Source organism: Eptesicus fuscus, chromosome 14, assembly GCF_027574615.1.
Source record: "Eptesicus fuscus isolate TK198812 chromosome 14, DD_ASM_mEF_20220401, whole genome shotgun sequence".
In the NCBI taxonomy this organism is placed as follows: Eukaryota; Metazoa; Chordata; class Mammalia; order Chiroptera; family Vespertilionidae; genus Eptesicus; species Eptesicus fuscus.
The window spans coordinates 68,943,065-68,957,557 of record NC_072486.1 but is presented as its reverse complement, the minus strand read 5'-3'; the positions used below and the strand labels follow the sequence as shown (position 1 = coordinate 68,957,557).

Here is a 14,493-nt window from a genome sequence, read left to right as displayed (position 1 = left end):
CAAAGCTTTGAATGAGCTGTCCTGCAGAAAACAGGACTCAGATGCTTTCAATCTCAATTTTTATATCATTTTTCTTAACTATACACCACAAATAATTATTTTATATAAAAAAAAACACACAAAACAATTTACAATATGACTGATAACTGGATATTTAGTGAAAAGAAAGCGAAACAAAATGAGCACAAAAATGGTGCTATTATGGCCCCGGCCTGGTGGCTCAGTTAGTTGGAGCACCATGCTGTGCACCACAGGGTTGTGGGTTCGATTCCTGGTCAGGGCACATACCAAGGTTGCCGTCTGATCCCCAGGTGAGTCATGTATGGGAGGCAACCAATCAATGTTCCTCTCTCACATCAATGTTTCCCTCTCCCTCCCCCTTTCTCTAAAAACCAGTGGGAACACATCTTCGGTGAGGATTTTTTTTTTTAATGGTGCCATTATGCTCTCATTAACGGCATACATTATACTGAGGCGATTAAGAAGGCAGTACTAGCCCTGGCCGGTGTTGCTCAGTGGTTAGAGGGTTGGCCTGCACCCCGAAGGGTCTCGGGCTTGATGCCTAGTCAAGGGCACATACCTGGGTTGAGGGTTTGATCCCCTGCCCCGGTTGGGGCGTGTACGGGAGGCAATCGATCAATGTGTCTCTCTCACATCGATGTTTCTCTCTCCTCCTCCCTCACTCCCTTCTACTCTCTCTAAAACTCAATGTAAATGGAAAAATCCTTGGGTGAGGATTAAGGAAAAGAAAAAAGAAGGCAGTGCTAGCAACAGAACGGTTACTTGTTATTCAAACTTACCTCCTCCCCACATGTCGAAGTATTTAGTGTCTAACACTTCTCCTGTTTTTCCTAAAAGAGATTGAATTCATATCAAATTATGCAACTGAAATACACTCTGCTGTACAAAACAAGCATCTTAGTCAATGACTGATATAAATTGTTTTAAGAAATTATTTTAAAACCTGAACTATATTTCTAAAGGGTAATTTTGGATAGGACTTTCTCAATAGTCTTGTAAGTAGTAGCACACAGAAACCACTGCAACAGACTGCAGACGATTCCAAGTTAAACATCTTTTTATAAAATGTACGTTTACTTCCCTATTAAAATCTATTTTTTATTAACAATTAAATAGACAAATAGGTATGGAACCTTTTACCTAAGAAACTGAAGAAAGTAGAAACACAAAAATGTAGCTCTCGTTGTGAAGGAAGTAAAATCTTTTCCTACACGATGGCCCGTCAGGGTGGCTGGTGTTACCCCCCTAAGCAGCTTCACCGGGCTGTGATCCAGACAGAGAAGACCAGCATGCAGGGGCCTCGCTTCATGGATTTATGTTTTCACATTTGACTTTGTAAGAACACTCAATACGTTCAAGATTCAATAAACTTATTTACTCTAGTGAATTTGCCAGAAGAATGTGGACAAGTATTAGAAAATTACAATTATTTCTTACTCTTCATTCCGCCTAATCCCATCCATCCAATATCCATCACCCTTTGTCTATTACGCCCTCTCATTCATGTCAATCTACCTTCATATGTTAGGATTCCAACATGTGCAGCAAGAATTCACCGGTTTAATGCTAGATTGGGTGTAGCCTGTCAATCCCACGAGAAGCTGTCCACAGGCTGCCACAGAAGCTGGCTGCTTCCAACGCAGCGTGTTACACACCCTCAGACACGCAGGCCCCACCCACAGCTGCATTTGTTTAGGGGCAGCAGGAAGGGGGTGAGGCTTCAGTGTCAAGAGTGGCACTTTCTGACCTGATCCCTTGATATTAGAGCATATTTTCTGTGGAGCATGTGAACATCCATTGAATACATCCAAAAGCTAAAGTAGTAATTCTTACCATTTACCAGGGCAACATTGATCCCTCTTCCAACATTATTCTTAACGCCACTCATTAAACTGAAAGAAAAAAAGTCAAGACAAACTTGGAATCATATATTGTACAAACGTATATCCATAGAACAAAAAATTATGCAAAAACCAAAAAAGATTGGGGATATTATACATGTACACGTGTTTAGTCATGCAGAGGAGATTGAGAGGAAACAGCCCAACACCGTTACAGCAATGTCCTTAAATAAATAAAACTTCACCAATGAAAATATATGTAGACAAGTATTAGGGCAGAAGACTAGGCTATTTCTTGCTGCTCTGCGCCAGATTATGAAACACCCTGTTAGAAATCCTTACAACGTGGACATCGTGCACGCACTCTACACCATTCTTTTGCACTTCCTGCAACATCAAATGTGGCGTGAACGTAGAAGTGAGATGCTCCCCAAATCTCTCACAATCTGAGAGCAAGAAGAGTGGGGAGCACTCTTCCATGAGTGTGTCACCTAACTGTGCGCATGCCCCTCGTGATCATCAGGGTAAAGGTTCTCTACGCTCAGAAGTAAACTGTATGCGTATAATGGCTGCATCTAACCAGTCATTTGTGGTCACACCGGAGGGAGCTGCACCCACGGGCATCTCACATACAAACAATGATGTGTGACATGGAAGGCAGTAGTGAAACATCTGCTTGTTGTCAGTTCAGTCTGTTCAATTAGATTTATTTATTAAATCGTGGGTAATTTAAAATTTTAAATTAAAGGTAAAATTTTAAATTAAATTAAAATTTTAAATTAATACTCCCAGTGGTGTGCTGTTCACCATTTAACAACTAGTTTGAAGTTGGGGGTGAAGAGGGTTATACAAGATGAACATACACACACACACACACACACACACACACACACACACACATGTGTCTAGATATTTATACTTCTATACATACATATTTATATAAATTTGTAAATTTTACTGACATAAAGTATGTGTGGTGCATAGTTTCACAAATAATAAAATCTCTAATACCTTAGTACTTCTACATAGCCAATTGATTTCTACTGAATGTGCTAACTGATTTTCATAGACCTATCTGTGGTTAACCTATGGTTGCAAATGATGAATGAGTGCAGTTCTGTCCCTCAAAACTCAGCAGCAAAAAACCCCAAACAATCCAAACAAAATGGAAAACAGACATGAATAGATATTTAACTGAAGAGGATATTCAGATGGCAAAAAAAACACACAAAAAAAACACACAAAAGATGTTCGACATTATTAGCCATAAGAAATATAAAATTACTGAGGTGTCACACTACATACCTATTAGGACAGCTAAAATAAAATTCAAAAGTGACACACCAAATGCTGGCAAAATACAAAGAAACAGTCTCTCTCATGTGCTGGTGGGAATGTGAAATGGTGTACTCTGGAAATTATTTGAGAAGGGAAGTTTCAAAATGCATTTGCTCTGATCCTTTCAGAAATATATAAGTGAACTCTATTATTAATATTAATAGGCAACAGCTGTGATTAACTTGTTAATTAATAACTGTCACAGTGTCTTCTCCAAGTAGAGATCATCTCAGAGTATGGTGCTGTGCCGGTCAGAGCTAAGAAATACAGGCAACAGAGAAGTGCTATGACAAGAGCTTCCCACAAGAGGGCAGCAGCTCACCAATTTTTGAAAACGAATTCACTCAGGAAACGTACAAATGAAGATTTTAAATCAATGTTAGTCCTCACTCTTATTAACACAAGTTGAAATTTTCTTTTATCCTCCATGAATATGAAGGTTCCCCACTCCCCTACCACTCCGTATCTCTAAGCAAAAGTAAATGATCATATGACCATATAGAGTCTACATCTTCTAATATAGTTTTGATTCAAATACCTACTACTATATACTCTAGCTACTACTTAAAATGATTAGTGTAGACCCGGGTTTAACAAACTACAGCTCATGGTACAAATCTAGCCACCTGCTGGGTTTTTTTTTTTTTTTATTTTACTACCCATGAACTTAAAATGTTTTTTACATTTTTAAATGGTTATATTTTAAATAATTATTCTTTACTTCTTGGCCCTCAAAAACAAAAATACTATCTGACCCCTTGATGGAAAAAAAAAAAAATCCCTCAAAACAGTCTACTATATATTCCTATACCAAATATGAAGATTATATAAAAATAAGTGAAGTATTATTCCTAATGTAAACTTCACATAAAGTAAAATCAAATGAGTATATGTCTACAATAAAAGCTTTATCTTGAACATAAGTAAATTCTATGGGTTCTCTAAATGCAAAAGTAAAAAAAGCTACAATTTTGTTGTGAGACACCTTATGTTTATACCCAGGATTTTGTGTTTCTAGCTAATGAAATCCATCTTAATCTCCATAATATATATCTCAACTGCATCTACTGATCCTTAAAACCATGACACAGGAACCTAATTGCAACTACTGTCCTGGGTCTGTGTTAGGATTTCTCAAACTCGGTCTATGATATCCTGGGTCTGATCCTTCCTGTGGAGGGCCCAGTCCTGTGCAACGTAGGATGATTAAGAGCGAGCGCCCCTGGCCCCTTCCTCCAAGTAGCACCTCCAGGGCGGTGACAACCCAAAAGTTGCCAGATCTTGACAAATGTCCCCTGGGGAGCAAAGTCAGCCACACCGAGAAGCACTCGTCTGGAGTAATAGTCTCCACATGAGCTGCATGTCCTCAGAACACATTAGAAAAATATTAAAATGTCCACTTCTGTATTTTTAGCATCTACTGACACATTTCAGTGCATGTACATGCAAAGCCTGTGTCAAAGAGCTGGGCAGCCCCTGGCCTGGCCGTCCCTCCTCCCTCCTCTAACCACTGTGTGCAGCAGTCACAGCGTTGTTTTCAACAAAAATGAACTGATGACATGTCCGAGTTCGTAAACCATCAACAACTTCTCCAAGCACTTAGAAAAATATCTGTCCTTACCTGCATGGCCGACAGTTCCTGCTGGCCTGGCTCTATTTTTTTTCTTTTTATGTTTTTTAAATTTTGTATTGGTTTAAGGGAGCAATTTTCAACCTTTTTCATTTCCACACATAAACTAATTACTAAAATGCTGGGGCACACCAAAAAATATATTTTGTGCCAATGTGACAAAAAAATATGAGTATAATTTTAATGGATTTACAGAAATAATAGTAAGAATAATTACCTACCCTTTTTGCTCCAAAGTGACTTTTTAAAATATCAGGTGCGCACACTTGTATATAAGGATTTCTGGTACCAAGAACTAAACAATCAGATGCAATCTTATTATGCAACCTCACCAATAAGATGCAACTCTATTACATGACCTTTATATTTATGGTTCAGACAGTGCATTCACACCAGATGGCTGTTGTGTTGGCTGTTGTCACTTTTTAATTTGACAATCTAAGGGAAAAGAGGTCAGTGCCTCTGATTAAATAGTCAGGTATTACATGTTTTAAAAATTTATGCTGCACATGGTTGAAAATCGCTGGTTTAAGGTGTACAGCTTAGTGGTTCGACAATCATATACTTAAAAAAAATTTTTTTTAGAGAGAGAAGAAGGGAGAGGGAAAGAGAGAAACATCAATATGAGAGCGAACATGGATCAGCTACCTCCCATATGCACCCCGACGGGGATCGAGTCAGCAACCCAGGCATGTGCTCTGCCCCGGACTTCTAAATCCCTTCACCTCTGGCCTGGCTCTTATGCCCGTCTCTCCAGCTCTTCCCCACCCTAGGGACTTTGAGCATGTCCTTCCTTCTGTCTAGAATGTTCTTCCCCTACTTTTCATCTGGCTGTCTTCCTTTTACCCTTCAGTTCTCAGACTAAACTCCTCTTGACTCACTGGATCTGAAGTTGGACACCTCAACCTCATCTCAGTCACCTGACCCCACCGGCACGCCCTGCAGGTCCCTGCAGCTGGGGATGCGCTTGCCTTTCCTGCTGTTTAGGAAATCCTAATACAGACCCGCCAGCTGCAAGCTCCAGTTCAGCAGGGACGACGCTCCGTCATCACTTAATGAAGAAGTGAATGAATCAAGCTAAGAGAACTCAGGCTCTTCCTTTCACTTCTTATTGGAAAAACTACCAGTCTAGAAACATAGGGAGCTGGAAGAAGTACCAGTCCCTGCAGTGTCTCCACCAGGCATGCCTGGCCAGCCCTTTCCCAGGGATTCGATTTCATGGCACAGGCTTCCCTATAAAATCCCATCAATTATTTAACCTCTCATGGGAATGGCAGGATGATTCCTGGAATGAGGATGAGTAAGTGGCCTGCCTCAATTTTACAGTTAGAGAAACTGAAGCACAAATTCCACCTGAGATTCCCACCCTGCTACAACCAAACTCTACTGCCCACATGCTCTTTTCTTTGTGACCTGTTATTCTGGACAGAGAAACGAGTTTGATCTCTTCTCTGCATTAAAACTTACATACCTACTTCAAGTGGGTAGAGGAGATCTCCAAAGCCAATCTATAATGAGCGAGGCATGAACTCTCTGCCTATTATTTAGGATCAAACTTGGGGCCTTTCTAGCCAAACAAAGTAAGATAGGAATGGGAACATTCTAAGTTAATAGGCAGTGTATTATTTAATACTAGAGGCCTGATGCACAAAAATTCGTGCAAGAGTAGGCCTTCCCTCCTCTGGCTGCCCGCAGGCACCTGGGACCTGGGCTGGCTTCCCTCCGGCGTCAGCTTCGTCAAGAAGTACGTCCAGAATGACGTCTGGTCTAATTAGCACATTACCCTTTTATTATTATAGATAAGCTCTACAAACTGAAATCCAAGTGCTTTTTTTTTTTTTACATAATTCAGTAAAACAGGACTATTATAATGAGAAATCAGAAGACAACAAATTAACAATGGATTATCATTAGCATGAGGGAAAAGAAAGCACACGAGTCAGGACCTTAAAGGGCACCTAGCTCAAGCCTTTAATTGTACAAGGGAAGTGTCATTATAAGAGGCTATAGGACCTGCCCGTAGCTAACTGAAAAAGGGACTAAGATAAATATTTAAAAGCTTCTCTATTAAAAAGAAAAGACACATGAAATGCTGGGAGAAAGCCTAGTTTCCTCCCCTCTATCTATAAAATTACCTCACTCTTTATTATCATAATTAATGGCACATTGGTTAGATATATGAACTCAAATAAGTTCATATATCTAATTTTCTAGGCCAGAGCAGATCAAAAGCAGCCAACTCAAACAGGTTTGTAGCTTCAGAGGCAGAAACTTGAACCAATGGCAGCTGACAATGAGGTAGGAGACTGAAAAATCTGAACACTATCCTCTGCAGAGCGTGTTGATACAGGGAACCAGTCAGCTCAGTGGCAAGCAGCTCCGTGCCGCAGGGGCTTGAGGTTGTAATTGATTATCTCACACTTCAACAGGCAGCGTTCTAACTCTTAAAATGAAAGGCGCTGGTCTGTAAGACAGTGCATGAGCGAGGGCACGGCTATCAAATAGGACAGCGATCTTCAACAGGTGTGCTGCAGGAACTTCAAAACATGCAATATCTGACTAGTCAGGGCACTGACCTCTTCTCCCTTAGGTTGTCAAGTGAAAAATGACAACAGCCAGCACAATAGCTGACTCGTGTGAACGAATCAGAATCATTTTTTATTTTTTCTGCAAAACATATGATTTGGTATGCTGCAGAACTTCAGTAGTTTGTGTGTGCCATGAGATGAAAAAGGTTGACTACTGCTGAAATAGGACTTTGCAGCATGCAAATACGCTCCATGCTGCTCAAGTCGGGAGGCACAGGCCATGTGTGGCTACCGAGCACTTGAGGTGTGGCCAGTGTGACTGAGGAACCAAGCTTTTTATTTTAATTCACTTAAATGAATTAACTTTTTCATATGATTTGAGAATCCAAATTAAATAGCTACATGGGTCTATGGCTCTAATATGGGATTGCACAGATTTAGAGAATTCACTCAAAAACCCCTCATCTGTCCACGAAACTGGATAAATATGTCACTCTCTAATATGAAATTTAAGAACTTTAAAGATTCCTTAAAGGCATGGGAAAGAAATATGGAATGAAAACTGAAATCACTTTTCTTTAGTAAAAGCAAGCCCAATACATTTTCAAAAGGCTCAGTGCTGTGGTTTCAGAGCACCTCTGTACTGCCAGGTGGGCCAACACTCACACATTGTCCTCCAGGCAGATTTTGGGTCCCACCACATTGGCTGCTCCACTTGCCATTTTAAAAGCAAAATGCTTCTCAGGGCAAGCTTTCGAGATCCCACATTTGTATCTGGGAGGTTTTGTAGCTTTGGAAAAGAAAACAGATTAAAAAAACACACACAATGTTAACGAACTTTATAATCAGTTTGTTTCAAATCTCAAACTACAAGGGAATTTACATCACCAAGATACGCTTATCTTAAAACACATGCTAGGATTTATTTTTCCCCCTGGGGGTTTCAAAGAGCCTGAGCTTCTAAATAAAACAAAAGCACTGAGGAAACAAGCTAAAAATGGACATAAGTGAATCAAATTATATGATCTTGATGAGGGTAAATATATATTATCTAATTATTTTTAAGTTTATGGTTTAAATTCAGGCTAGAGGGGTAGACTTGAATTGTTACTTAGCATTTTCAGTGCATACATGCACAACAAATGGTTACAAACTAAAAAGCCTAACGCATTACTGAATAATCTGCTCAGTGCTAGTTCTCCTTTTACACACTTTCTGTACTTATGATACTGAAGCTAAAAACATTAGTAAAAACAATATTCATTATGAGTAAATACCCAGAATAGTGGGCTATCCAATCGAATATCATCCTTGTAACTTCAGAAAGCAATTTCTAAAACAGTTTTTGCTCACACTGAACTATCTCCATTGTTCGAACAGAAGTTCTCTTATGCCTAAGAAAAAAACTAGAATAAATCACCTGCAAATTATTGAGACTAAATACTTACAACGTGCAGCTGTGTCCAACGCTGACCTTGCTGAGAAAATAAAGTTATCTTTGTTAGTAGGAATAAGGCTATTGGCGAGTATCCACTTTTAAAACGTATTTAGAGCTAACAGGCCTATAAAAATAAAAATGTTTGAATATTGCTCAGTATATATTAAATAAAACATGAAAATCACTTTAAAAAACAATGAGAAAGTAACTTCAGTCTACAAAATTCAGAATATAAGGAATTATGTACAGAAATTATGGAGGGTAGTATTTTATTATAGATAGAACATGTTATATTTACTCAACATTTTTATTTTATTTTTATTTAAACATTTAAATCATAGTCAGAAAGTTATTCTACAAACTTACCCATATTTTTTTAAATTATTTTTTCAGCTTTACTAAGATATACCAGTAACTGACATTTAACACTGTGCAAGTTTAAGGTGCACAACAGATGGATTTGATGTATTTATAAAACTACAAAATGACTGCCACCATCATATTAACCTCCATCCCCTCATAGTTACCATTTCTATGTGGTAAGAACCTTTAAGATCTACTCTCTAGCAACATTCAAGTACATGATAAAGTATTAATAGCTATAAACACCAGGCTGAACATCAGATCCCCAAACTTGTTAATCTTATAACTGGAAGTCATGCCCTTTGGAGCAACACCTCCCCATTTCCTACACACACACACACACACACACACACACACACACACACACCCCGGTAAACACCACTCCACTGTTTCTGAGTTTGTTTTTTTCTGATTCCACATATAAGTGTTATCAAACGTATTTCAAACTTCCCTTTAAACCTTTAAATGACTTTAAATACATATTTGATGACTATTAGGGTACTTAAAAGTTGTTGCTGCAATGTGGGGTTATGTACATCTGCATATAAAGCCCTGGAATATATACAGAAACCTACCCTAGTGCTTAGGCTAGAGCAGCGGTAGGCAAACTCATTAGTCAACAGAGCCAAATATCAACAGTACAAAGATTGAAATTTCTTTTGAGAGCCAATTTTTTAAACTTAAATTTCTTCTAACGCCACTTTTTCAAAATAGACTCGCCCAGGCCGTGGTATTTTGTGGAAGAGCCACACTCAAGGGGCCAAAGAGCCGTATGTGGCTTGCGAGCCGTGGTTTGCCGACCACGGGGCTAGGAGATTTGGGGGTGGAGGGAACACAAGAGTGATGGTAGTGGTGGAAAGCTTTTCTCTACAATAGACATGTATTGGGTGTAATAAAGAAATTGAGGTTATTACTAAGAGTTTTCTAATTTATCAGTTCAAAGTAGTCAGAATCTTCTGATCAAATCTTAACTTGATTTCAGCAGATCTCAACCTGACCACCTAGACTTAGAGCTTTTTTTAAAGCACTAACATCTGATCCTAGCCCAGATCATCAATAGTTCTGTGGGCAGCCGTTTCCTGATCTGGCTAATAAGTATGCAGTACCATAAGTGTTTGCCAGCTGTTGGACTATAAATAGTTACTTAGTTTTTATTTCTGTACTATTTTAGATAATTGTCAATTTCCTGTATGTAAGTCCAGCACTCTAACTAAAACACAGAAGTTAAAGCTGAAAAATAATATGTAAATGTTTAAAAAGAGAAAAATGACTAAGGAAATGAAGGCTCATAACCCTATAGGACACTCAGAATCTTATGCACCATTGGGGTCCTTAAAGGCACTGTAGTAACAGGAAAGGTCAAATGCATCTACACTAATAAAAGAAAAATATGCAAATTGACCATCACTTTTCGACAACCACAGCCAATCAGGAGTGAGTATGCAAATTAACCTCATCACTTCAGTGGAGACTGACAGCAGGGAGGAGGCAGCTCCCAGCACGGCCTGCTTGGCTGTCGCCACGGCGACCAGGGAGCAGGGAAGCGTGGCCTGCAGGCAGCTCCCAACCGGGGAGCAGGCAAGCGCGGCCATAGGCAGCACCCAGCACTGCCTCAGCGACCCGGGAGCAGTGAAGCACAGCCTGCAGGCAGCACCCAGCACGACCTGCTTGGCAGTCACTGCAGTGTGGAGCAGGCAGGCCCCACAGAGAGCAGAGAACCACAGGGAGTGTCCCCATCAGTAGGACAGCCCCTGAGAGCTCCCAGATTGGAGAAGGTGCAGGTCAGGCTGAGGGACACCTCCGCCACCCACCCCCCGCCCTGTGCAAGAATTTCATGCACTGGGCCTCTAGTTTGTAATAAAGAGAAAACAAAGCTTATCTGTAAGGACTAAAAATATTCATGGATTAAAAAAAACAAAGACCTGAAGGAAACAAAAAATGATCAGTTAGTAAATTAGGGTACTGGAATTATTGGGGCTTGTTTTATCAATTTGGCAAATTATGTCATTTTCCCTAGTTATGTCATAAATGTTGGGGAAGAATTATAGAGATCATCTGGTCCAGTACTCTCACTTTTATAAATGAGAAAGCCCAGAGAGTTGTTAGCAAGCAACGATTAAGCGCCTGAGAACTGGAAATTCTGAATTTTACTTTGTCCTGAATGAACATGTATATCAAATTCAGGTTTTAAGATGCTGACAGGGAACCGCTGTTCAAGTCAGGAATTCTGGTATACCTAACATGGTAACAAGATAAGAGGAAGACAATGGGATCGGAATGGGGTAACATAACGTAGCTCATTCACATATGCTAGGCACTCTAACAGCACTCCTGCATATATTATTGATATGAGCATCATCCCTGTTTTAAAGAGAAATAAATGGAACAGAGAGGTTTAGTGATTTGATCTGTTCTAAGTCATAATTAGTAATTGGCAGAGATCATTTCCAAAGCCGTATCTCATTCTAGCATCCACACTCATGTTGCACCATCCCCGGAAATGAGACTGTCTGGGGGCTTATGATCTCATGGAGTTGAACAAGTCTTCTGATTGTCGAGTGGAGAACAGACTGCAGAGGGTTCAAGACTTGAGACAAGGAGTCCACCAGGATGCTGCTGAAGTAATCCAGGTAGAAAAGGAGAGCAGCCCGAACAAAGGTGGACTTGAAAGAAGTAGGCAGGTTCAGAACAACTAAGGAAGCAACACTGATGGACTTGGACATGGACCAGATGGAGGAATGATGGAAAGAGGGGAATCAAGTTTGTCTCTCAGACGTCTGGCTTTAGAACCATTCATTGATTCATTCACATGAGCCAATGGGAGGGGGCGGGGGGAGGAAAACATCATTTCTGCCCTTAAAATGTTTATAATCTGATGAGGAGATGGGAGTGGGGGGTGAGGGGGGGGAGATGATGATTTCTGTGTTGGACTTGTTAATTTTCAGATACTGGGAGAAGATCCTAGTGAAAAAGTCCAGAGGCCAACCTTAAATGAGATCTGGGACAGATATAAACTAGGAAATTAGCCAATGATGGCTGGGGCCACCCAACAGGGGATTTAAAGTGAGACTAGGGCTGAGGAGAGAATCTCAGAGACACCGCTAATCACCAAATGCTCAGAGAAAGAGTCTGGCTGAAGAAAGGGAGGAAGAAGCAAAACCAGAGATGAGCCTCTACAAAAGTCCAATTAGTTTGTAAAACTTAAGAAATGTAAAAACAGTAAATGCTACTCATTTCAAAAAACCTTACTGGGATACATACAATTTTGGGAAAAGCAGTTTCTTATTCAACAGGCTTTTAAGTAAATAACAACACCTCCATTTAATTTGTATATTAAGTAAAGGGAGATGCTTAAAGGTAAAGAAACTTGTGAAAGACTTTTCTTTCCAGATGAGAACTAATTTTTATCCAATATTCATCAAACTGAAAGCCCTGTACTAGGCCTGCAATTCTGAGAATTTCAACACCTGGAGGCCGAACAGGTAAACTTTCAAAGTAAGACAGGATATTTTCCACATGCAGGGCCTGGGCACAGCAAACAAACACAAAAAGCCTGCCTTTTCTGCAACTTTTATTCCTCAAACTACCTTGATAGCTTTAATTCTTAATTTTTTTTAAACATTTTTTAGTTCGAGGAAAAATACTAATAAACATTTCTGATTTGGTTTCATCAATGAATGTCTTTCAATGAATCAGGCTAAAGAAATCATAATTCTTTTACACTTTAGTCTTTAGTAATGTGAGGTAACACATGTATATAATATTTCAACCATTTAAGTCTGAAAGGGGGAAAAAATAAATCAATCCAATGGAACATTAAGTACTTACTGCAGCAATATGCAAAAATAATTTGGACTGTGTTCATTACTCTCACTAGAAGCCAAGTGTCCATGCTGAAAACTAACACTGCGTTAAATCACAATCATAACTGTGACTGGCAGATTGCATCCAGTTGATATCCTGGTGGTGACAGTGTATATCCTATTTAATAATAGACAAATATGCAAATTGACCATACCTCCGATACACCCACAAGCCACGCCCACAGCCACACCCACCATCCAATCAGAGCGAGTATGCAAATTAACCCAAACCAAGATGACTACAGCCACAGAGAGCAAGGTTTCCTAGGTAACAGAGGAAGCCAAGCTTTCCATAGCCGTTGCAGGCCTAAGCCTCCACTCAAGCTACAAAGTTTCAATTATAGAAGGTAAACAAATTCAAACAAATGGTGGCAGAATGGAGCTTGAGAGAGCAAGCCAGGGTTGCCGCTGGCAATAGGGGAAGCAAAGCTTTCTGCACACCCTGGCCAGGCTCACCCGCTTAAGGCAACAAAGTTTCAACCAATACAAATGGCTGCCGGCCTCGGATGGAGCCCCAGGCTTGGCTCCTCTCCAGGCTACAAAGTTTCAATTGTAGAAGGAAAATAAATTCCAGATACCAGGGCCTCTGCTTGGGTTTCCAGGGGGCGTGGCCGGCCTGCAAATCACCACAGGTCCCCTCGCTCAGGCCGCCCCACACCCCAAGGGAACCCCCACCTGATCCGGGACACCCTTCAGGGCAAACCAGCTGGCCCCCACCCCTGTACCAGGCCTCTATCCTATCTAATAAAAGAGTACTATGCAGATTGATCATCACTGCAACACACAATATAGTTGCCCCCATGTGGTCAAAGATCCTGCCCCCATGTGGACACAAGATGGCCACCACAGATGGCCAGCAGGAGAGGGCAGTTGGGAGGCACCCGGCCTGCAAGGGAGGGCAGTTGAGAAGGACCAGGCCTGCAAGGGAGGGCAGTTGAGAGGGACCAGGCCTGCAAGGGAGGGCAGTTGGAGGTGATCAACCCTGCAGGAGAGGGCAGTTAGGAGTGACCAGGCCGGCAGAGGAGGGAAGTTGGGGGCAAACAGGCTGGCAGCGGAGTGGTTAGGGGGTGATCAGGCTGGCAGGCAGAAGCAGTTAGGGGCAATCAGGAAGGCAGGCAGGCAAGCAGTTGGGAGCCAGCAGTCCTGGACTGTGAGAGCGATGTCTGACTGCCTGTTTAGGCCCGATCCTGGGATCGGGACATCCCTCGAGGGGTCCCAGATTGGAGAGGGTACAGGCTGGGCTGAGGGAAAACCCCCCTCCGTGCACGAATTTCGTGCACCGGGCCTCTAGTAGTTTTATAAGACATTACTCAGTCTAAGTAAATGGTATATAGAATCTCTGTGTATTATTTCTTATAAGTGCACCTGTATCTACAAAATAAAAAGTTTTGTTAAAAATTGTGGTGTTTTTTTTTTTAAATCACAATTAAAGTACTTTGAGAAAACAAGAACCTCGCCCCAGGGTAACCCA

The 14,493-nt window shown here is 40.8% G+C and overlaps 1 protein-coding gene across 1 annotated transcript in view; it reads right to left on the bottom strand.

The window, feature by feature from the left end:
• Positions 1-14,493, bottom strand: part of FAM3C (FAM3 metabolism regulating signaling molecule C) — a 50,007-nt gene that overhangs the window by 9,812 nt on the left and 25,702 nt on the right. The window contains exons 4-7 of the mRNA XM_054726318.1: positions 8,807-8,836; positions 8,025-8,148; positions 1,855-1,913; positions 801-851 (exon numbers count right to left, since the gene is read on the bottom strand). Coding sequence (XP_054582293.1) covers positions 801-851; positions 1,855-1,913; positions 8,025-8,148; positions 8,807-8,836 — 264 coding nt within the window. The remainder of the gene's footprint in view (positions 1-800; positions 852-1,854; positions 1,914-8,024; positions 8,149-8,806; positions 8,837-14,493) is intronic.